The sequence below is a fragment of the Carlito syrichta genome, unplaced genomic scaffold (assembly GCF_000164805.1).
Source record: "Carlito syrichta isolate Samal-C Ts95f unplaced genomic scaffold, Tarsius_syrichta-2.0.1 Scaffold313344, whole genome shotgun sequence".
Taxonomy (NCBI): domain Eukaryota; kingdom Metazoa; phylum Chordata; class Mammalia; order Primates; family Tarsiidae; genus Carlito; species Carlito syrichta.
This window is the reverse complement of record NW_007257440.1, coordinates 833,276-857,134: the sequence shown is the minus strand read 5'-3', so window position 1 is coordinate 857,134 and position 23,859 is coordinate 833,276. Positions and strand designations below refer to the sequence as shown.

Sequence of the window (23,859 nt, the reverse complement as noted above, 5' to 3'; positions counted from 1 at the left end):
TATCCAGGAGTCCTGCCTGCGAGAAGGGTGGCACCGACTGCAGGGCCGTGGGGCTTCTCTGTGGAGGGGAAGCTGGCTTCTCACAGGCTGGACTGCCAAGGGCAGGAGCTTAACTCTAAGCACCAGGGAAAAACCGAGGATCTGGCTCTGTGCCCAGGCCACATTCTCTCAGGACTATGGACTCCATAAGTGACACCTGGGCAGCAGGCTCCCAGATCAGGGCCTGCCTCACATGGTGATGGAGACGTCTATAACAAAGCACGCCTTCCCTCAGTCCTGGCACTCTTCCTTCTACATGTAGGGATGAGAAGGCCTGACCTGGCTCACCATGATGGCCCTCTGAGGCCAGCTCTGAAGCTTGGACAGTCTCTGCTTGCGTCTAAGCCTGTATGCCCTGAGGTCTCAGCATGTCTATTTAAGGGATGTCCCTGAGCCTGGGGATGACTGCTGCGACTCAGGACCTGGGCTCACTGCCTGCAGTGCTGAGTTCGGAGGCCACACCCCAAGGCTCCCGGGATGAGCTGGGCTTGCTCCTGCACTGCCGCTGAGGTGCTCCTCTCCTGAAGGTGCGCTGGCAAGGAGGCAGCTGAAGGTTCGGAAACACTGCAGCTGTTGGGGCTGGCCAAGCTACCTGCCTCTGCCCCCAGCTTGATGGCTCTGTTCAGCTCCTCACAAGGACAGCATGAAGACCCTTGGTTCCAGGTCAGATTTTAATTCCAGTACCTAGGAATCCTCTTGCCAACTTCTGAGAGACAGAAGTCAGGACTTCACAGTGAACTAAGGAGAAAACATCTATGACGTTAAGTGGTAGCCTGGAAATGATTATTTCCCAGATATGAGGACAATATCTGCGAGGTTCTAGAATCTGCCAAGCTCTTCCATCTCTATTACCTGGTGTAATCCTTGACCCCTTGCTTCAGAGGTCAACTGATTGCCAGCTTGTGCTGCCCTTTCCCGGGACCCCCACTCACTGCAATGGCTGCAGATCCTGCTTCCATCTGAGCACAGCAGGCCTGTCTCAAACACGCTGCTGGCTCCTTGTCACCTTCCCCGGTCTGCTGGGCCCTTGTGCACATGCTGCATCTGTTCTCATGTTAGAAGACTCAAAATCACATAACCTAGCCACTTTGTCCACAGTCATGCAGAATGTGACCCCTGAAGCCCAGAACTGAATGTCCTGAATGTTCTTGTTTGTAGGTGCAGTCCCCAGAACAGGCAGGCAAAGGAAGACTTTTGAAGCAACAATGTCTTGATGGGGCATGGCTGGAGACTTCCCAGGTCACTGCCCTGGTGGCAGGAGGCCTGGTTGCAGGAACGAGGAACCCCACCTCGAGCTGTCACCCAGCTCTGGAGGACAGGAGATTCTGACTTCAGGTCCCTCATCCCACCTGCTGGAGACTTAGAACGTCGGTGCCAACCTCCCTGGCCCAGTTCACCATCTCTGGTCTCCCATAGGCTGATCCCTTGAGTGGGCAACGCCCTAGGTGAGGTCTCTGACAGTCTACTTCCTGGGTCTGTGGTCCAGTTTTATCCTGACTCAAAGGGCCTGGAAAAAGGAGAAGCCCAACCTTGGCAGGCTTCTCCTTATACCCTGAGCAAAACTAGCACCAGGTCCAGAACCTGGGCCCAAAGGGCCTTGACATTGGCTAGTATCCTCTTGCCCTGTAGTGGCATGAGGCTCCGCGTGGGGCTCAAGATGTCCTGGCCTCCTTCTCCCCATCCACGTGGACACATCGGGTTATTTGAGGTAGTAGGTTCTAGAAAGTCACTGCAAACACTAAGCCATTGTCCCAAGGGGAAATCCTATGTAAACATATAAGATTATGATCTTAAATCCTAAAAAGTTGTTTTAAAGGATTTAAATCCTTAAATCTTCATACCAGTTGAGTCTATTTTATTTTACAAAAAAGAAAAGGGATTCAGAAGCACACAGTGACTAGCCCAGGTCACTTCACTAACCAGCCTCAGAGTCGGCTCTGTGTGTGACACTGTTCAGTCCTGCCATCTCCCCCTGGGCATGTCAGCATGAGCTGAACAAGAGGGCAGAGTATTGCCTTGTCCACCTCAGTGGAACCCTGCACGTGGACTCAAATTTTTTCCTGCTGTGTGTTGTCTGCAGACAATGGTGAACATGCTGTATTTATTTTCTCACTTTACTTTTTCTAGAGATGGGGGTCTTGCTATGCTGTCCAGGCTGGACTCAAACTCCTGGGCTCAAGCAATCTTCCCACCTCAGCCTCCCCAGTAGCGGGGACTACAGGTAAGCATCACCAGCCCAGCTTAATATTGATTTTGAGGTCACAAATATATTTCAGTGAATAGGCAATTCTGCAAACACAGAGTCTGCGAACGATGAGGGTCAACTGGGCAACCTCCCCTCAGCCTCCACGACTGAAGTGAGGACCAAGTACAAGGAGCACGGGGGGGCTTCAGCACATGTCCCTCAGAACCCCAGGCGGCCACCACACATTCCTGCTCAGCTGCACTTCAGCCAGCTCCCGCCTGGGTTAGTGACGGAAAGTTTCCAGAGCACCCTCATCTCCCCGACTTCCAGCAGCCCCTCGCTCTCCTGGCTGCCAGCACCCCCGCGCTCTCCAGACCACTAGTGTCCCCTTGCTCTCCTGACCGCCAGAGCACCGGCCAGGATGGGCTGTGGCTGGACTCTGTGGGCACCACCACCCACCGTACCTCCGCCCAGGCAGGCTGCTCTCAGTTTGGCTGTTTCCCCCGACCTGCTGCATCTTGGATCTCTCGATGTGCTCCACGTAGGTCTGTATCATCTGCGGGAGGAAACCTCACATCAGCGTGGCTGGCAGAAGTGCTCCCTCCCCCTCCCCTGTGAAGGATTCCTGGCATGCTGCATGCTGACAGAAATAAAGACAAGGATCCATGGAGGGACCGTATCCAGCACAGGGTTGACACTAAAACGCCAGAACAAGGAGCCACCAGGAAAGGCAGCCACAGGCCCTAATCTTGTGCCCCGTGCATGCCTGTCCTACGGGCTATAGACTAGTGGCTGCCAAGGCACCCACCTCTGTGTGCCGTTGGTGCAGGGCATTGTACTCCTTCTTCATCTCCGACTCTCGCTCCTCCAGCCGGGAAACTAGAAAACATAACCACTGGTTGTCAACTGCACAACATGCTTCTCTATGCTTTGTACTTCTCTGGGCTGTAGGCACAGAGGGCAGAGGGTTCAAGCACAGCATCAGAGCTCTGATGCGGTGTAGCCAGCAGCCCCTCAAGTGCAAGGGACCTCTATCACCAGGAGAAGATCCCAAGTACATGAGAAAGCGAACTCTGACCTGGTTGGTATGGGGTCAGTACTGTGTGTGCTATACCACCTGAGAATGTTCAACTCTGCTATGAAGGAGAACACGATGGGGACGCTCACAAAAGCTATCTGCACTAAAGAAGCTTAGGGCCTCTGAGATGTGGGCAGGACTCATGAGATGTGCCAAGTGCAGGCAAGAAGTGAGAGAGAACTTTTTGGGAATTCAAAGTGAGATGTGTTAAAGGGCGACAGGCTACCAGAAGCTCAAGGAGGAACAGACAGCAGAGTCCCTTAGACATGCCAAGGGCTGGGGAGACCAAGTCATGACCATGGCTCCTCCTGGGCTAACAGCCATGTCTCTCCTAACTGGGAGGCCCCTGATGACACTGGGATGGTCATCTCTGGCCTGCATGTGCTCTGCCCAAGAGATGCACAACAGGCTAACTGGCAGCTGCAGCCAGGTGACCCTGCCCTGTATCCTGGCAGCAGAGCATATGTGCCACCAGCCTTGATGCCTTCCCCTGTGGCTGTGTGTTCAAACTTTAGCTCTTCACCACATGGGGCAGCTTGGTTCTATCACCAGCTTGGCTCTGTCCTCAGGGCGTGGCCCTCCCAGCTTTCCCTGGTTTGCTGGTGTCTGCTCTAAAATGTCTTTATAAACTATATGGCTCATCAGCTCATTTTGACCTGTGCTCTCCTGCTCTGTGACCTAGGGCGTGGCCTGCCTGGCATTGTACCAAGAGGCTACCGCTGAGTAGCCTGAGTGTCTGCATTCCAACAACACGACCAGTGATGTGGATGCCAGTGTGGGGATCCCACTCTGATTAGCAGCTCAGGTGTCAGCACAAAGCAGTCAGTTGATCTTCCCTAGAGTAGCCTGGAGTATTTACAGGCACTGCACACAACACACATGACTTACGGACACTATATATAACACATATGACTTACAGATATTATATGCAGCACACGACTTATGAACATAGCACACAACACATGTGACTTAGGGATACTGCACACAACACTCATGACCTAACAGACACTGCAACGAACATACGCAACTTATAGATACCACACAACACACATGTAAGTAGCTGCTAGAGGTGGGAGCAGACCGCCCAGGAGTGTTCTGATCCAGCCTCTTCTCTATCCTAGGAGAGGTTGCTTGCCCGTGCATGTGTCCCTGAGAGGACTGTGGCATCCGAGCCTCAAGACCTCTCTGTGACCACTGCTGGGGCAGTGTACAGCCAACACCTGGTCTCTCTGCTCATGTGGCCCTCACTCTTGGTGCCAGCCAAATGAATAACCTCAGCTTGTAATTTGAGTTTATTTTTTCCTTCCAAGAAAAGAGCTGAGAAGGTTTCACACATAAAACACATTTTAAGGAAAGGGAATATTAAAGATTCTGTATAACTAAAGAAAGGATTTAGCCAGGCTCGGTGACTCAGCCTGTAATCCCGCGCCTTGGGAGGCTGAGGTGAGTGGACTGCCTGAGCCCGTGGGTTCGAGACCTGCCTGGGCAACTTGGCAAGACCTCATCTCTACAATAAATCAAAAAATCAGCTGGGCATGGTAGTGTGTGCCTGTAATTCTGGCTACTCGGAAGGCTGAGGCGGAAGGATGGCCGGAGCCCAGCAGGTCGAGGCTGCGGTGGCCGGGAGCGGCCACTGCACTCCAGTCTGGGTGACAGAGTAAGACTCCAGCTCAAAAAAAAAAAAAGAAAGGGTTTATCTATGCATGCCGAATGGCCTGGAAGCTTGCTTCTACTTTGCAAACACTCTCCTATTTATATGTGTACGGAAGCCACTGGCTCTGTGGCCAGCATTTATATGTGTATGGAAGCCACTGGCCCTAGATGCTCACACTTGTCAACATATCACTAGCCCCAGCAAATTGGCCTTTGGGTCTTGGTTTGAGAGAAGGATGAGCCTAATATATCAAAATAGTTTCACCTCCAATTTGATCTTAACTTTTCAGAGAAATGACAGCACCTGCTATCCATGGTAACTAGGTAAAGCAGCAAAACAGGCTTCAATCATCAAATTGTCTAATTAGGGAAAACTAAAATGACACATGTAATTGTAACATTGACAGTATAGTTTAAGCAAAGACTTCTGAAAAGTAAACCAAGTGTTATAATAATAACAATAATAAGCCCGCCATGGTGGCTCATGCCTGTAATCCCAGCAGTTTGGAAAGCAAAGGCAAGAGGATTGCCTGAGCCCAGGAGTCGAGACCAGGCTGGGCAATTTGACAAGACCTCGTCTCCACAATAAAGAAACAAATAAAAATTAGCTGGGCACAGAGATGCGTGACTGTAGTTCCAGTTACTTGGAAGTCTGAGTTGGAAGGATCGCCTGAGCCCAGCAGATTGAGGCTATGGTGGCTGTGAGCAAGCCATTGCACTCCACTCTGTGTGACAGAATCAGACTCCTACTCAAACATACAAATAAAAAGAAGTAAAATAAATAAACCCATTTTTGTACCTTACCTTTAAGGAGACAGACACCCTTGATCAGCCATGAACCCCACCCAGGAACTGCCCCTCCAGTGGGGGTTCCACCAGTGCGCCCACCCTTTACCTCAAGAAAGAGTTGTCACTCCTCAGCAGGGTGAAGAGGTGAGGACTCCAGAGGCCCAGAGAAGGACCCAGAGGCCCACAGGAGGACCCAAAGGCCCACAAGAAGACCCAAAGGACCACAGGAGGACCCAGAGGACCACAGGAGGACCCAAAGGCCCATAGAAGGACCCACAGGCCCACAGAAGGACCCAGAGGCCCACAGGAAGACTCAGAGGCCCATGGGTTTGTGATTTGGGGATTAGAACACAGTATGAAGCAGAAGTACTGTGTGACATAGGGGCCTTACTTATTTCCACAGAGTAACTGAGGCCATTAAAGAAGTGCCCAGAAGTGTAAAGAGACAGACTAAGTGGCTGAGAGAATCACGGTGAGAATGAAGTAAGGCAGCCATCTGGTTTCCTCTAATCTCTTTGTAACGAAGGATTTCAATGTCCTTCCCAGCCAGACCTGTCTCAGCACATGCAATGTGACTTTAGCTCTCTGCCAGCTACTTACTCTGATCTGCATAGTTCTTGGCCTTCAGTTCCAGCTGGCGTGTCTGAAACTCATAGTGCTCCACCTGGATCTGAAGCTCTTTCTTCTCTTGTTCCAAGGCATCTTCAAATTCAATGAATTTCTATGTACGAAAGAGAGAAGAAGAGTGGGTATCGTGAGTGCCTAACAGTGCCCTCCACCTGAAGGGTCACAGGCTTCAAGGACCCAGAGATCAAAGACGTCCTTAAAGCCAGGAGCTGGCCAGTGGCAGGACCAGAATGGGGTTCTCCCCACTCCAGACTCCAAGTCCCTGCCACTCCTTAGGCAAACCTTGACACAGATGAGCCATGAGAACAGGCCAAGAAGAGTCCTCTAAGACTGAATAACTGCACATTCCTCTTCAGCTAATGGCATTTGCAACCCCTGGTGATGCCAGCTTTCTCCTGTCCAGCAAGAATTTGGTGTGAAAGAAGCCTATCATTCCAATTAAGGATCCCTTCACGCACATGAGTGACCCAGGCAGTCATACAGGATCCTGCACTCAGAAGGCCCAGGCTCCGTTTAATACTTTGCTGTTATAAATTTTTTAAGAGTTGGGGGTCTTGTTCTGTGGCCTATAGTGGAGTGCAGTGGTGCAATCATAGCTCACTGCAGCCTCAAACTTCTGGCCTCTAGAGATCCTTTTGCCTCAGCCTTCCAAAGTGTGTGAACCACCATGCCCAGCTTACAAATTTTTAATAATTTTTGAATAAGGGGCCCCACATTCCAGTTTTGCACTGGGCCCCACAAATTAGGTAGCTGTTTGCAACAGGGTAGTATTCCTCCTCTCAGTACTAAATCTCAGAGCAAGGTAAAGCCTGCTTTTCTGTATCTCAAATCATGGTCCAGCTCAGGATGCCATCATTACTAAAATAACCAGCAACACAAATACTTGCTCCTAGGCCTTCAAAAAAAAGGGGGGATTAGTTTAGGTTTGGAATCTTAACTTTACATGCTAAGTTTCGGAGCAAAATTATTATCAAATCAAGTGAAAAGAAAGCACTTTGCAAAGTAAAGGAAGCTCTTGAAAGATCTGAGGAGCAGAAATATCAGTGAAGCTGGGGTGTGGTCAGGCTGCAGGGAGGGGTCAGCATCAGGCAGAAACCCAGACCACCAGGTGTAATTCCTACAGCAGCCCAGAAGGGGAGCTGTTGAAACCTCGATTTTATTGAGTGTCAAACTGGGGGACGTATATGTATTTTTTTCTTTTTGAGTCAGGGTTTTGTTCTGTCGCCCAGGTTAGAGTGCACTGGTGTGATCATGGCTCAATGCAGCCCCCAATTCCTGGGCTCAAGTGATCCTCCCGCTTCAGGCTCTTGAGTAGCTAAAACTATAGGAGTGTGCCACGGAGCCAGGCTACTTCTTTAAAAAATTTTTGTAGAGTTTGGGTCTTGCTATATTGGCCAGGCTGGTCTTGACTCCTGGCCTCGAACAATCTCTACACCTTGGCTTCCCAAAGTGCTAGTATTACAGGCATGAGCCACTGTGCCCAGTCAAAACTGGGGAATATTATCAAGAAATTTCATTTGCAGGAAGCACAAATATCAGCTGGGTTCTTAAGACAAAGAGTTTCTCAGAAGATGGGAATATAAAACTGACGGTTGACTTCAGGTGTGGAGTATCTCGAAGAGTAGACGAATTAGTGGTGGCCACAGCTGTGCTACCTAGAATAACTACCCATTTCCCCACCTGGACACCAGGCCCCTAGATGCTTCTTCCTACAGCAGTTTCCAAAAAGGTATTTGTGCTGAAAACCACCGGGGCTCCTGCCCAAAGGATGACTCACTCCGTGCAGTGGTTGAAAGGGCAGAAAGCCCCAGAGGAGAGGCTGGTAGTGGGGAGGGGAAGAGGGAAGAGGAGGTTGCTGGAAGAAGTCTGTTCTGAGAACATCACATGCATCTTAACTAAAATGAGGAAAAACAAACATCCATGGGCCAGGAAAATGCACAATTTTTTGTGCAGCTGTACAAAACCAAAAATATGTGGTTTTGAATAATTGTGGCTACAACCTGCATATGAAGAACAAATAAATGCTATTAACTGACTGATAAGGAAATATTTTTAATTGGGCAATTTTAATTCCTGTTACTTAAAAAAAAGAAAAGAATTACACAAACATGCTTTTGTGGAAAAATCAGATGGTTTTTGTAGAAAAATCAGAGGACCAGAATGACCAAGAAAAAGACAAAGTCTAAATAAACATAATCAGAAATGCAAAAGATAAAATCACAACTGACCCCAAAGAAATACAAAAGACTATCAGAGATTACTATGCACACCTGTATGGAAACAAGCTTGATAACCTAAACTAAATGGAGGTTCTGATATCACACAACCTCCCAAGGTTGAAACAAGAAGACATTGAGACACTAAATAGACTGATAATAACCCAGGAAATTGACTCTGTCATAAGAAAACTACCTACAAAAAAAAGCCCTGGACTATTCAGCTTTCCAGCAGAATTCTATAAAATGTACAAGGAGGAGCTGATACCAATCCTATTGAAAGTATTCTAGGCAACTAAGAAGGACAGAATTCGTCCCAAATCATTTTACGGAGCAAACATCACACCGATACCCAAACTGGGTAAAGATCTAACAAAAAAGAGAAGTACAGGCCAATATCCCTAATTAACATATATGCAAAAATTCTCAATAAGATTCTAGCAAACCAGATCCAACAACACATCTCAAAAATCATCCACTATGACCAAGTAGGCTTCATCCCCAGGATGCAGGGTTGGTTCAACATCCACAAGACCAAAAATGTGATTAAATACATCAACAGATATAAAAACAAGGACCACATGATTATATCTTTAGATGCAGCAAAAGCTTTTGATAAAATAAAGCATTCCTTCTTGATAAAACCCTCAAACACCTAGGCATAGAAGGAACATACCTCAAAATAGTAAGCACCATCTACGATAAACCCAAAGCCAGCATATTGCTAAATGGACAGAAACTGGAGACATTTCCCCTGAAAACCAGAACAAGACTGTCCATTCTCATCCGTCTTGTTCAACATTGTGTTGGAAGTCCTAGCTAGAGCAATTAGACAAGAAAAGGAAATCAGGGGTATCCAAATAGGAAAAGAGGAAGTTAAGTTATCCCTCTTTGCTGATGATATGATCCTATTCCTTGAAAACCCAAGACAATCTGTCAAAAACCTGCTTTCATTGATGAAGAACTTTGGCAAAGTCTCAGAGTACAAAATAAATGTGCAAAAGACAGTTGTAGTCTTATATACCAACAATAAACAGGCAGAGAACCAAATAAAAAGCACAATCCCACTCACAATAGCTACCCACAAAAAAATGAAATACTTCGGCATCTCCCTAACCAGAGAAGTGAAAGACCTTTACAATGAAAACTACAAAATACTGCTCAAAGAAATCCAAGAAGACACAAACAAATGGAAAAATATTCCATGCTCATGGATAGGAAGAATCAACATTGTTAAGATGTCCATCCTACCCAAGGCAATCTGCAGATTCAATGCAATACCCATGAAATTACCAACATCATTCTTCTTGGACCTGGAAAGGACAATACAGAAATTCATATGGAAACATAAACAACCACAAATAGCCAAAACAATCCTTAATAAAAGAAACAAAGCAGGAGGTAACACAATTCCAGACTTTAAACTTTATTATAAGGCTACAATAATTGAAACAGTCTGGTATTAGTACAAGAACAAACATATAGACCAATGGAACAGGACAGAGATTCTGGAAGCAAAACCTCAATTTCTCAACAAACTCATCTTCAACAAAGCCTCCACCAACAACCATTGGGGAGAGGAGAACCTATTCAGTAAATGGTGCTGGGAAAACTGCCTGTCCACACGCTGAAGATTGAAACAGGACCCCTACCTATCACCATATACCAAAATCAACTCTAAATGAATCAAAGACCTAAACGTAAAACCTCAAACTATAAGAACCTTAGAAAATGCAGGAGACACTCTTATGGAAATTAAAATTGGCAATCAATTCTTGATCAAAACCCCAAGTGCCCATGCATAGGAGGTAAGATAGACAAGTGGGACCTCATCAAGCTGAAAAGCTTCTGCAAAGCAAAAGAGACCATCAAGAGAGCAGGGAGACAGTCCACAGAATGGTAAAAAATACTTGCCAACTGTATATCTGACAAAGGCCTAATATCTAGGGTCTACAAGGAACTCAAATGTGCCAGAAGGAAAACAAATAAATAGTCCCATTAAAAAGTGGGCAAAACATGAATATACACTTCTCAAAAGAAGATATACAGGCAGCCAACGGACACATGAAAAAGTGCTCAGCCTCACTAATCGTCAGAGAAATGCAAATCAAAACCACATTGAGATACCACTTAACCCCAGTAAGAATAGCCATCATTAATAAAACAAACAGGCCGGTGCAGTGGCTCACGCCTATAATCTCAGCACTTTGGGAGGCCGAGGTGAGAGGATTGCCTGAGCCCATGGATTTGAGACCAGCCTGGGCAACTTGGCAAGACCCCATCTCTACAATAAATCAAAAAATTAGCTGGGTGTGGTAGTGCATGCCTGTAGTTACAGCTACTTGGAAGGCTGAGGTGGAAGGATCACCTGAGCTCAGCAGGTCGATGCTGCAGTGGCCATGAGTGTGCCACTGCACTCCAGCCTGAGTGACAGAGTGAGACTCCAACTCAAACAACAACAGATGCTGGTGAGGATGTGGAGAAAAAGGAACACTTCTACACAGCTGGTGGGAATGCAAACTAGTGCAACCTCTTTGGAAAACAGTGTGGTGATTTCTAAAATAACTAGACACTGACCTTCCATATGACTCAGCAATCCCCCTACTGGGAATATACCCAGAGGAACTCAAATCATTCTACAAAAAAGATACTTGCACACGCATGCTTATTGCAGCCCTATTCACAATAGCAAAAACAAGGAATCAACCATGCTGCCCAACAAAACTGGACTGGATAAGAAAATGTGGTACATATACACAATGGAATATTATGTGTTCATAAAGAAGGACCAATATATGGACTTTGCAGCAACTTGGATGGATTTAGAGTCTATCGCACTCCATGGTCTATTACAGAAACAAAGAACAGAGTACCACGTGTTCTCACTCATAGGCAGATCCTGAACATTTACCATAATACTATGAGAAAGGAACTGGCAGTAGCAGGATGCTGGTGGGGGTGGGGGGCACAACATCAATAATGGTACTTGATCTCAAACCAGGCAAAGTGGGGACCAAAGGGAGGACTAAGCTTTGCCTGTACAATGACCACTTGTATACCTAATCCTGAGTTGTGCCCCACACCTTTAAAGTAAAAAATAAAAAAAGAATGGAAAAAATCAAAATTATAATCTTACCGTCTAGAGAAACAATTAAAATTGTGTGACACTCTTCAACATGTGCATGTGTGTGTGTATGTGTGGGGAGCGGGCAGACGTGTGATCATTTTGCTCACAGCATTTTGTAACCTGATTTATTCACTCACTTATACTGGAATACCTTTCTACACCAATCAATGTATTCTAGCAGTTCCATTTTTGACAGTGCATGTTCTGTTCTGAGTATGTGCGTAGAGCAGTTTACTTGATCTGTTACCTCCTGTTGGACTTTCAGGTTGTTTTGAAATGCTCACTGTCATCACAAAGCTCTGTGCACACACACCTTTGTGTACCTGCCCACTGGCTGTCTGCTCTCTGAGGCTCTGGTCACACACTAAGTCACTCTTCAGAAAGTGTCTCAATGTATACTCCCTTTAACACATGGGACAGCACCTTTTCCTAGAACTCTCGCCATCTCTGCATTTCATGCCCTGCTGATTTTTTATTTTTTGTAGAGGTAAGGTCTTGCTCTGTTGCCCAGGCTGGTCTGGAACTCCTGGCCTCAAGTGATCCTCCTGCCTTGGCCTCCCAAAGTGCATGAGCCACCACGCCCCATCCCAAATCCTGTCCTTGTTTTCTTTTTCTTTTTTTTAGAGTTGGAGTCTCACTCTGTCGCCCAGACTGGAGTGCAGTGGCCGCTCCCGGCCACCGCAGCCTTGACCTGCTGGGCTCTGGTGATCCTTCCGCCTCAGCCTTCCGAGTAGCCAGAATTACAGGCGCGCACTACCACGCCCAGCTAATTTAAAAAAATTTATTGTAGAGACGAGGTCTCGCCTACCCAGGCGGGTCTCGAACCCGCGGGCTCAGGCAATCCACTCACCTCAGCCTCCCAAAGGCACGGGATTACAGGCTGAGCCACGGAGCCTGGCGTGTCCTTGTTTTCAAGAAGATACTTGAGGTCGGACCTAGGATGAGAGAAAGCTCATCTGGAATAAGTAAAGAGTGAGGAGTGAAGTGATGGGACTTCTGGGGCCGGAAGCTGAACCATTCTTCCTTTCTTTTAACTGTTCACTGTCCTACCACTGAAATGAGGCACTAGTTCATGCAAAGAAAAGGGTTCTTCGGTGATAGTGTTATTTCACTAGAACTTTTTTCCATCTATATTCATCTTAACACCTGCATTTGATATCTGGGAGTTGGTCAAGTTTTCCAAACTTAAGACAAAGTCAGAAAATCCACCCTCAGATTCCCCAGAAGGTCAAGACTTTCCTATAGCCTATCCTGGTAGGTGACAATTAAAATCCAATGTGAGTAAATGTCAAAAAGTGCTGTCAGGCCATATATGCCTATAGGTTCCTAGGACATTATAGTTTACAGTCTTTCAGCATTAGGAAATGAGCTATTAACAAAGGAAAAGACATCTAAGTCAGTTGTGTATGTGGGTGTCCTCAAGGCCAAAGGTATATGTGCACACCTAAGTGGCTGGGAAAGGACCTCGTGGTGGGTAAGAACGCAAGGTGTCCCAGACCACACGGAATCTGGGCTTGGGATCCAAAACTGCCCTGTCCTCTAGGCTTTCTGGTCATCTAGCTCACCAAGGTGATAGGGAGTGGGCACTCACATGGGAGATGAACAAAGAGCCCCACGAAATCCACACACTACTGCCAGTAGACAAAAATGCCCTGGTTTGAGCCATCTCTCATCCTCCCTGCTTGCCTCCACAGAAGGGGCCGTGGAAGGGAAGACAACAGCAGTCCATGCTGTCAGGGAGCTCCTGTCTCTCAGAAGAAGCCTGCATCTGACCGGTCAGAGCTGAATCAGGAACAACCCGCAGGGGATCTGAGTGTATGAAAATGCTACAAAACAAGATGATTTTTTATGGCATAAAGAAAATGCTCTTCTCCTCTTGAAAAAATTATTCCAATGCTATTATGGAAATTAAATTAAAGTTAACAAAAATGCAAGTCAACCATTTCACCTAACTTGAATACTCAATGCAATTTTCTTTTCTTTTCTTTTGAATCGGAGTCTCACTCTGTCACCCAGAGAGAGGAAAGGGCATGGTGAATTCAAGTTCTAATCAAGCACCAGGCAGGGCAGCTGTGTGTGTTTTGCGGGGGGGGGGGGGGGGGAGCTGGGGGCGCTCAGCAGTGAGCTTCATTAACTGGGTTGGTTTTAGTCCCCAAAATTCAGAAGATGTTTTTAAAGAAGTAGAAAATATGTTTATTTATAGATCATTTACCTCAGTTTAAGAGACCCAAGAATTTTCAGTGGTGGAGAATACGGTAGGGTAGGTGGCACTTTAGGAGGCTGAGGCGGAAAGATCACTTGAACCCATAAGTTTGAGACCAGCCTGAGCAATAAAGACTCTGTCTCTACAAAAAAAAAAAAAAGGGTGTGGTGGCGCATGGCTGTAGTCCCAGCAACTTGGGAGGCTTAGGAGAAAGGATCACCTGAGCCCAGGAGGTTGAGGCTGCAGTGAGCCGTTATTGGGCAACTGCACCCCAGCCTGAGCAACAGAGTAAGAACTTCATCAAAAAAACCCCAAAAAACAAAAAAAAAAACCCAGCACAATAGTATCTTAGTCCCAAAGATCTGGCTACAGCAAAGTGAAAACTTTTTTTTTGTACACATGCAAACTATATGTACTATAGGATAGAATTTATTTGAAATTATCATCTGTCTAACCAAATCAAAATGTCATGTAGCATATGGTAGCATACAGATGTATAAGGCTCATCTTTTGAGCACCCAAAGAGCAAAGACTTGAAATTATAAGATGAAAGAAAACACGCTGGTGCCTGACCCTTAGTCTAGATATGAACTAATTCTCACTTCTAAATACCAATACACCACAGGATTCCCTTTTTAAAGATATAATTCCCCCTCCTTCCCACTAACAAAGTGCTCTGTTTTAAAATTAAATTCAACTTTTGTTTTCAGAATTTGCTTTTTGCTGAATTTCAAGATACATATTAATATAACCTAAGAGCAGAAGCTCTTCCAAAATCTAGTAATCCATGTCAGTTTTTCTTAGTATTCCCATGGAATGAGATCGTCCTTCCCATTTTATATGTAAACAAGCAAAGTTAGGCAGTGAACCAACTTTTCATGTCAAACAGAATATCAAAATGACAATAATGGGAGTCTGTGTTCCCAATTCCCAGAATGCAAGAGCGATGACTAGGTAAGCACTCTTTTGTAACGTAATCACTAGACTTTTGGTGATTTTACCAAAATTAATTTAATTCACTCTGCTTTACTGGCAGAGTGAATTAAATTAAATTTGCACCCTCCCTCTCATGTGTCCTTTGGGCCAGAGTCACCTCTGGTTGGCTGGTTAGAAATGAGTGCTGCAGGGAATCAAAGGTCTTGCTCTTTTGTATTATATACTCATTTGTTTCCTTCCTCAGGAGAGAGGGGGTGGAGGAATTTCCGAGAGAAAAATGCTCTTTTTTGTTATTTTCTCTTAAGCAGGCAGACACAAACAGCTGGGGGCTGGTGCAGTCTTCTGGATCCAGAGGAGATGCCCTTCTCCACAGCTAAATCCTGAATGTTGACTGTCACAATCAGGTGTTTCTGGAGGGCTGGCAGGGAGCAGTCAGCGTTGTCTTTCCATCGCCACAACTGCACAGCCACCTACATCTAACATGCAAAGAGAGGACGTGCAGGGGGGGCTGTGGCCCTGGAGTTACAAAAGCTGTCTCCCAAGTTCACCAGATGGCGTACGGGTCAAGGGAAGATCATTCCTGTATTCAAGCATTATATGCGGGGCTGGATCTGGCCACAAGCTCAGCAGCAACACAAAAGTCAGGTTGAAAGGGCTCTTCACGTTTATGGAAAAGGGTTGCCTGCATCAGCAGCACCTAAAACAAATTTCAACCGGTTCAATGCACACTGCTTTTTAAGAATTGGTAAGGCAGACAGAAAAAAAAAGAAAAAGAAAATACATGGCTGGTGCCAGGGAAGTAAGAAAAGTGAAGACAAAACTAAAGTCCCATCCTGTGGAAAAGAAAATCTCCCTGGGAAAAATTATTCTCTGAAGCATCTTAACAGCTTATACTGGCTTCTTCTTGAGTTGGAGTCTTATTCTGTCACCCAGGCTTGAGTGCAGTGGCATACTCACGGCCACCACAGCCTCAACCTGCTGGGCTCAGGTGAGCCTTCCGCCTCAGCCTTACAAGTAGCTGGAACTACAGGCATGTGCCACCACGTCCGGCTGATGTTTTGATTAATTGTAGAGACGAGGTCTCGCCAAGCTGGCCAGGCTGGTCTTGAACCCCTGGGCTCAGTCAATCCTCTCACCTGTGCCTCTAAAAGTGCTGGAATTACAGGCTTGAACTACCACGCCTGGCTACACTGGCTTAAACTTCCAAACCTACTCCAGTTTTCGGCTCCCTGTTGTTCCATTGAACAGGAGCCATGCTAAGGATGTCTCAGTTTACTCTTCTCAGGAGACAAAAGAGTCCTTCCTCTCAAGAGATTAACATTCTAAACTTGAAACAGCACACAGAGGCAAACATGAGAAAGCAGCCACTGGGATTTTGTGTTTGTTTGGGAATTGATTTACTAGGGAGATGGAAGGGTGACATGAAGGCTGGCTGGGGAAAAGCGTGGGGCAGACGGGACACCCAGAAAACTTAGATAAAAGGCATTGCTTTTGACTCTGCCATTGCCGAAAAAAAGTATCTGCTAATCCCTTGTCTCAGAACCCCCAACAAATGAAGGTACATCCTTGAGGAAAGGGTCCTTTTACACTTAACGTGACATTCCCCAAATCTCTTGCCTACAGTGGGTTTTTAGAAGAATGTAATTGATTAATGACTTCATGGGCAAACACTTCACTTCCTGGGATGAGAATTTCCACCAGTGATCAGGGTGCTTTACAGGACATGCTAGTTCTGACACTGGGTTATAAACTGCCTCTAGCCTCTTAGGTTTTATTGCATCTCTTCCAGCAGTCCTCTGCTTGTTACTCTGTGCCACTGCCTGCAAAAACAAGCCTGCCCTGAGCAGTGCCTGTTCCAAGACCTGTGACAGAGTACAGGTAGACAAACAGCTGTATGATGGGACACTATTCAGCAACAACCTGGATGAATCTGAAAATCATTGTGTAGAGTGAAAGAAGCCAGGCATAAAGAGCGTATAGATGGCACGATTCCATCTATATAAAGTTCTAGAAAATCAAATTAATTTATAGTGAGAGAAAGTATAGATCAGTGGTTACCTGGGCACAGGGAAAGCAGGGAGAGGTGGGGGAAGAGATTACAAAGGGCATGAAAAAACTCAGGTGATTGGTGTCTACGCTACCTTGATTGTAGGGATGACTTCAGGAATCTGTACAGATGTTAAAACTCATCAAAGTACACCAAGTATGTGCAGTTCCATCAATGATACCTTAATAAAATTGCCACCACTCCCCTCCCACCCCTGGAAAAAAAAATGAAGCCTAGGGTAAAAGATTCAATCCTATGGCCCAAGCACAGATGTTTTTGAGCCACTAGGGATTCCCCAGCAGGTTCCTCAGCCTTCCAAGAGTTTAATCACCTCTCTCTGTGGCTTCCTAAATAGCTGGCCTCACTCCTCCTTCAACAGCTCACAGTGTTTTCTTCTGTCTGGTCTCCTATATGAGAAATCCACTGCTTTGGTATCTCCCCTCTTTTTGGAATATGTCCATTGAAAACAAACAAACAAACAAAAAACAACAACATTTGCCTCAATCCAGGCAAAGTGGGGACCAAAGGGAGGCTCAAACTTTACCTGTACAATGACCGCTTGTATACCTAATCCTGAATTGTACCCTACATCTTTAAAATAAGTAACTTACTACCTGCCCTTATATTAAGGTGACTTGGCTAGACTGTTCACTGCCGCACTGTCCAGGACAGCAGTCCTAGCCACGTGTGGCTATGTCAACTTTAAATAACGAAAATGAAATATAATCAGGGCACGATGGAAAATGCTGAGGCCGAAGCAGGAGGATCTACTCGAGCCCAGGAGTTTGAGGCTGCAGCAAGCCATGATTATGCCACTGCACTCAGCTGGGCAACAGAGCAAGACCCTGTCTCTCTAAAAAGAAAGGAGGAAACATATACAACTAAAAACTCAGTTCCTTGGTTCCACGAGTCACACTTGAAGTGATTGATGGCCCTATGTGGCCAGCAGCTACTGAACTGGACAGCACAAAATACAGCATTTTCATCATCACAGAAAGTTTTGCCAGACAGAATGGCTGCTCCAAAGAGATGGCCCTAACCTTCAGGAATGGAATGGTCAGTTTGGTGCGATGTGCAGAGGTAGAGGAAAGACGACTTCTCTCCTCATGCACACACACAGATGCCTAGCACCTCCAGGGTGCAGTGCAGGAGAAAAGAACAGGCTCAGGCTGAACAAGCAGAGGGTGCTGCCCCCTTTGTGAAGCAGAAGGTAGCTTAACTTGAGGATGCCAGTTAAGAGGCATGGTGGGGGCCAAGCTGCTGCCCACCCCCCCCCCAGGTGGGGACAGCAGTCATCCGCTCTCCTCATTCACATCTCCACGCAGTGCACTGTCAGATGCTAGGAAGTTGGGCAGGGACAGAAACTGGCCAGGTAAGCCATGGACAGGTGGTCTAGACATCAGGAGCAGCATGCATGCAGGGGTTGGGGAGGGGAGTAGAAGACAGTGAGGCCAGGTTTGGGAGAAGAGAGACCAGAGGGAGATGAGGCTGGTGAGAGGGGTGTTCAGGTTGGGGTCTCTAATTTGAGACAGTGTCTTGCTCTGTCTATCCAGTGTCCTGTCCCCACCTTGTCACTCACATCCTTGCATTTTCTTTTTTTTTTTTTTTTAAAGACAGAGTCTCTCACTCTGTCATCTAGGTTGGAGTGCAGAGGTGCAATCACAGCTCACTGCAGCCTCAAACTCCTGGCCTCAAGCCTCTCCTGTCTCAGCCTCCTGAGTACCTAGGACTACAGGCATGTAATACTACCTGGTTAATTAAAAAAAAATTTTTTTTTAAAAAGCCCTGGCATTACAGGAGTGAGCCACCGCACCTGGTCCCTCACATCCTCTCATTTTGTTGCTTTCTGAGATATATGGCTATGTCTGCCAGGAGAGCAAGGAGCTAATCACCCTTGCCTGGTACTCAACATTTTGTGAGGATTGAGGACATGGTGAACAGGAGTGGGAAGATGAGATGTGCTTTGTGAAGGTGCTCTGGTCTGGAGAAGAGTTGGGAGGGGAGTGGTGGGGGCACCCAGGGACGGCGGTGACTGGAAGCAGCCGGTAGCAAAGGAAATGAAAAGTGGGCACATTAAAGAATGATCGGGGCTAAAAGAACACTGGGATCTAGTGACGCCAGGACACGCAAGACCACAGGAGGCAGCTTGGGACCCACTTTCCCCAGACCAAAGGAAAATGCGTGTGGAGAGCCAGTTGCTCGGACAGCACTCCTGGGTTTACCTTTTGCAGTTTTCACACACTAGCAGGTCATCTCCTACCCTGGTAATGAATGGGTACTCAAACTATCTCCTCTTGCCCATCTGCAAAGGGCAAGGAGCCACCAGGCTCTGTGTGAGGCTTGGCAACCCGGGTCTTCCCGCCGAGGTCGAAGACACATGTCCAGCCTCTGCTCACCAGGCTCATGAGGTGAGCAGGCACAGCCTGCAAAGGAAGCACCCAGGAGACAGGACACTACAGGCACATGAAGGAGCCGTGAAGCTATGTGGGAAATGCTCTCACTAGGAATCTGGGTGAAGAGTATTATTTCTGCAACCTTTCTGTATATTATTTCAAAACAGAGTTTTAAAAGACTTAAAAATGAAACAACCATGTTGAATTTCATTCAGAAATCCGAATTTTGAAAGAACTGACTTCTCTCAGTGTTCGACACGGTCTGACTGCTGTCACTGCAACTAGGAAAGGTAGCTGTGGCTACTACATTTCAACAGCTTCCTCTAAAAACAATTCTTTTTTTGAGTTGAAATCTCATTCTTTCACCCAGGCTGGAGTGCAGTGGCATGCTCACTCACCGCCACTCCAGTGTCAACCTTCTGGGCTCCAGTGATCCTTCTACCTCAGCCTTCCGAGTAGCCCAGAACTACAGATGCGCGCTACCACGTCCAGTTATTTTTTATTTTATTGTAGAGACGAGGTCTCACCAAGTTGCCTGGGCTGGTCTCGAACCAGCGGGCTCAGGCAATCCACTTGCCTCGGCCTCCCAAAGTGCCGCAATTACAAGCTGAGCCACCAAACCCGGCCTAAACACAATTCTTAAAAGCTGTTCTGAATATTACAACATGGCAAAAGAAGAAATCACATACTCTGGCCAAGCAGTGGTGAATTTACTATTTGTAATATGGAAAATAAGAACACAAATTTCAGACTCAGTGTATTAATTCACTGATGAATAAAAATTCCTGCAGATCAAATAGAATAGAGGAAAAAAAGGGAGGGGGGGAGAGGCAAAATGGCCATTTCTGCAAAGTAGAATTATGGTGTTTGTTTTTCCAGCTTAAGCCCATCCAGATGTCCGCTTATGAAATGAATTACTTTTATTTAACTAGGAAGAAATAAGTTTGGGATATTTTCCTCTATTTGTATGTTTTCCTCACACAGCATCGAATACTGAATTATCAGCAAATATCCACATCTGTTTTGTTGACAGAACATCAACTGCTTGAGACCAGGTGGGGGTGTTACTAACTAGCAGTTTCTTTGGGTTTAAGAAGATTTTAAGGCAAATAATGACTACTAATCCTTGCACGTCAGCTCTCAAACATTTTTCTCCCTCTCCCAGGCTAAGGGGTTGATCATTGCAGGGAGAGGGACTCTTTGCTGCCCGGGTCAGTTTGGCAGACATAGTTGCTCCACACATACCTCCCTCAGGGATTATGCTGGGCGACATGAGCAGGGGGCATCTGCTCCCCTCCAGGCCCAACAGCCAACTGCCCGCTTCCCACCTTTTCTTCCAATGCAAAGAGCTGGAGGGATTTAAAAAAACTTGTGTCAGAACCTGCATGTCCAGACTCAGCACTGTACAGCAGGCAGGTGACAATGCTCAGTGCTTGCCATCCCAGGCTGCCCTGAGAATTCGTCAAGGGCTTGGCCCTGGCTCTGCTAAATGCACCTGCGGCCCAGCGAGGGGAAGATGCTGGCCGTCAGGTGTGCATCTCCTGAGGGCTGGGCTGGCGTCCAGGCCGGTGTCTGCAGATGCCAAAGCTTGGGTCCTTCTCCTGGCACCCTACCTTCTCTAGTTCCTGTCACTCCTATACAACTAGCCGGCCAGTATCAGAACAGACTCAGAATCTCTTGCTGCGGTTATTATGGGTAAGAAGTAGGGACAGGGTTATTTGCTCTGCTGAAGGCTTTTAAGAAACCTCTGCAGATTGTGTCCGCTCAGAAGGCTGCAGACGGCTCAGGTTACCCATCTCTGACTAAGCCTTCTTGAACAGAGTGGGTAGGGATGGAGCTTCCGCTGACAGCTCACCCAGGAGCTCCTCTGCAACGAGACATGCCTGCAGCCTGTGACGTCCACTCTCATGTTATCAGACACACATCTATGTGATCACGAGTCCCTGCCTAGAAAAAGAAGCCGGCCCACGGTGCACAGTGGTCTTTTCCAAAAGCTGGAAATGAACGTCTACTTGACTCAATAAAGTAGCAAGCACGCCACACGTTGACGGTACTGAGCCCTTTTCTTTCATTGCAAAGACCTGAGGTCTTTCCAAGGGCATACTGTTAGCACTGAATTACTGCCTCCAAGCTGGCCAGCCAGGCATGTTTGCTTTGAGGCTCTGCTCCCGAAGCTCCCTGTGTAGCTTCTTTAGATAGTTGTGGCAAAGGTGGGTCTTGCTGCTGGAGGTGAACTTTTTGCAAACCATACACACAACCACCGGCTCAGTCCAGTGTGAGCCTAAGTGGGAGGGCAGAGACACACTTGCTGGGGGTTGCATTTGAACTGTACAGGAATAGCAGTACCTAACCTATGCATGGCTCATTTTTCAGTGACAAAGTTATGATTCCTAGTCTTAATGTTGCCCTTCTCGATTTTCTCCTCTTAGTTCCTGCATTGACCACATAAGTCCAGGGTGAAAGAAAAGAAACCCACCCAGAAACCTCAGTCAGGAATCAACTGGCCACCAAGAGTGGTAGAGAAGTGGGGACAGTGCCCAGTGCACGGGAACAGCCAAGGCGGGTGAGGGAAGCCCCAGCACTCCAGACCTCTGGGGAGTAGCCTCTGATGCCCTACAGTAGCATGACACAGAAGGAAGCTCCCAGGTCAGCATAAGGGGTCACTCTGTGCCTGGCACTTCTGGGATGTGTGACCTTGGTCCAGCCCCATCCAGTTCTCAGGGCCAGTTCTCCTCCCATTAAAATGCCTGGGGTCAGTCTGAGCTCTAATATCTATGCACGTTTGCACCCCTTAAGCTGAGAGCTTTAAATCAGTTCTGGTGGAGCCTGAACATAATAGACAACAGCATCTTGACAGACAAAACCCAAACGCAAAAGAAACCACAGCAAGTAGAAATGACACAAGATACTATTATTTTTTTTTTATAAACGTGATTTAAACTAAACTAGGGCATAAACCACTCTGGTTTCAGAAAAAGCCAAAATACTGAAACAATCTTTCATTTCAATACTAAAGTCAAGAATGTCTTAAGCCAAATTAATTGAAAAGGAATTTGAACTCACTTGATAAGATGCTTCCTATTCACACATCAAAGCGCATCACTCAACTCCTAGACTGACAGAATTTCTGAGCATAGAGATCATCTAGGGCAATTCACTCCTTTCACTGATGGAAAATCAAAATCCAGAGCGGGCCTGCGACGTGGCCAAGGTCACAGAGGCACAGCAGGGTTGGGAACCCAAGATCCCCGAATCCGCTTCATTTGTGCTCAGGTTTCTGACAAAGGGCGAGGCTCTGGGTCCTGCACACAGTCAGAGATAAATATTTTATGGTGAATGAGTAAAACTAAGTGGTATTCCCTACAGTGCATGGTTCTTCTAACTGGTTCATAAATAAGCGATTTCCAGGTTATGGAGACATCCTAGAACACAATTAAATACTTCAAAATTCCATTTTTAACTCCTCAGAAGCCAGAGTGTAGCTTCTTAGGCTTATCTACATCAGGTAACAGTCTTATCAAGTAAGGGAACCAAGGGACAAAGAAATCCCCCTCCAGAGCCCACAAGCCTTTCACCTGGTGACAGAGGAACAGCCTGCCTGCAGCTTTAGTACTGTGTTTATATCAGTCACCAAATTCAACCATGTCACACACAGATCTTCAATGTACTGAATTAGGGACAAGGAACAACAGACCTCTTCCCGCTGCAGTACCGTGGGAAAACCCGGGATTCCTTTTCTGGGAGGGTTCAGGATAGTAGGGCAGTGAACAGAGGCAGAAGCTGGGGTCTGGGAAATGGGTTTGGCTGAACACACAAGAAGAGCACCGGGAACTGGTGCCGAGGGGAAGGTGGGTGGAGGCGAGAGAGGCCTGCGGGAGGCTGGCTGGTTCCCAGGGCGCCAGGCCGGGAGGAGAGGGCCAGGACCCAAGCCTGGACCTGCATGAGGGGCAGTCTCAGAGCTGGCGGGGGTTCCGGGGCTAGGTTTTGGGGCGGGTTGGCGGGGGTTCCCTGAGTGGTCGAAGGGGGTTTCGGGACAGGGAGTCCGGGAACGATTCCTGCGTGGGTTGGGGAGGGTCTCGGGATGGGAGAGCTCCGGGGGGGGGGGAGGAAGTGTCTGGACACAGAAGGTGTTCCGGTGGGTCTCGGGGCCAGCGGGAGAGGGTGTCTCGTGATGGGGGAGCTCTGAGGGGACTCGGGACAGGGGGTTGTCCCGGGACGGGTCTCTGGGTGGGCGGGGAGGGGGTGTCTCGGGATGGGGGAGCTCCAGGGCCGGCTCTGGGCAAGGGGTGTCCCGGGTCGGGTCTAGGGGGGCTCCTGGGGCAGGCGAGGGTCTCGGGGCGGGCTCCCGGGGCCGGCGGGGAGGGGGTGTCTCGGGATGGGGGTGCTCTGAGGGGACTCGGGACAGGGGGTGTCCCGGGACGGGTCTCTGGGGGCTCCCGGGGCCGGCGGGGAGCGGACGTCCCGGGATGGGCAGGCTCCGGGAAGGGTCTCGGGGGGTTCCCGGGGCTGGCAGAGGTCTCGGGGGTCTCCTGGGGTCGGCGGGTAAGAGGCGTCCCGGGATGGGGA

At 47.5% G+C, this 23,859-nt stretch overlaps 1 protein-coding gene across 8 annotated transcripts in view; it reads right to left on the bottom strand.

The window, feature by feature from the left end:
• MAPK8IP3 (mitogen-activated protein kinase 8 interacting protein 3) overlaps nt 1-23,859 on the bottom strand; it is a 58,124-nt gene that overhangs the window by 33,612 nt on the left and 653 nt on the right. For all 8 annotated transcript variants that reach the window (XM_021718700.1, XM_021718698.1, XM_021718699.1 and 5 more), the window contains exons 2-4: nt 6,345-6,465; nt 3,033-3,103; nt 2,689-2,780 (exon numbers count right to left, since the gene is read on the bottom strand). In XM_021718700.1, coding sequence (XP_021574375.1) covers nt 2,689-2,780; nt 3,033-3,103; nt 6,345-6,465 — 284 coding nt within the window. The remainder of the gene's footprint in view (nt 1-2,688; nt 2,781-3,032; nt 3,104-6,344; nt 6,466-23,859) is intronic.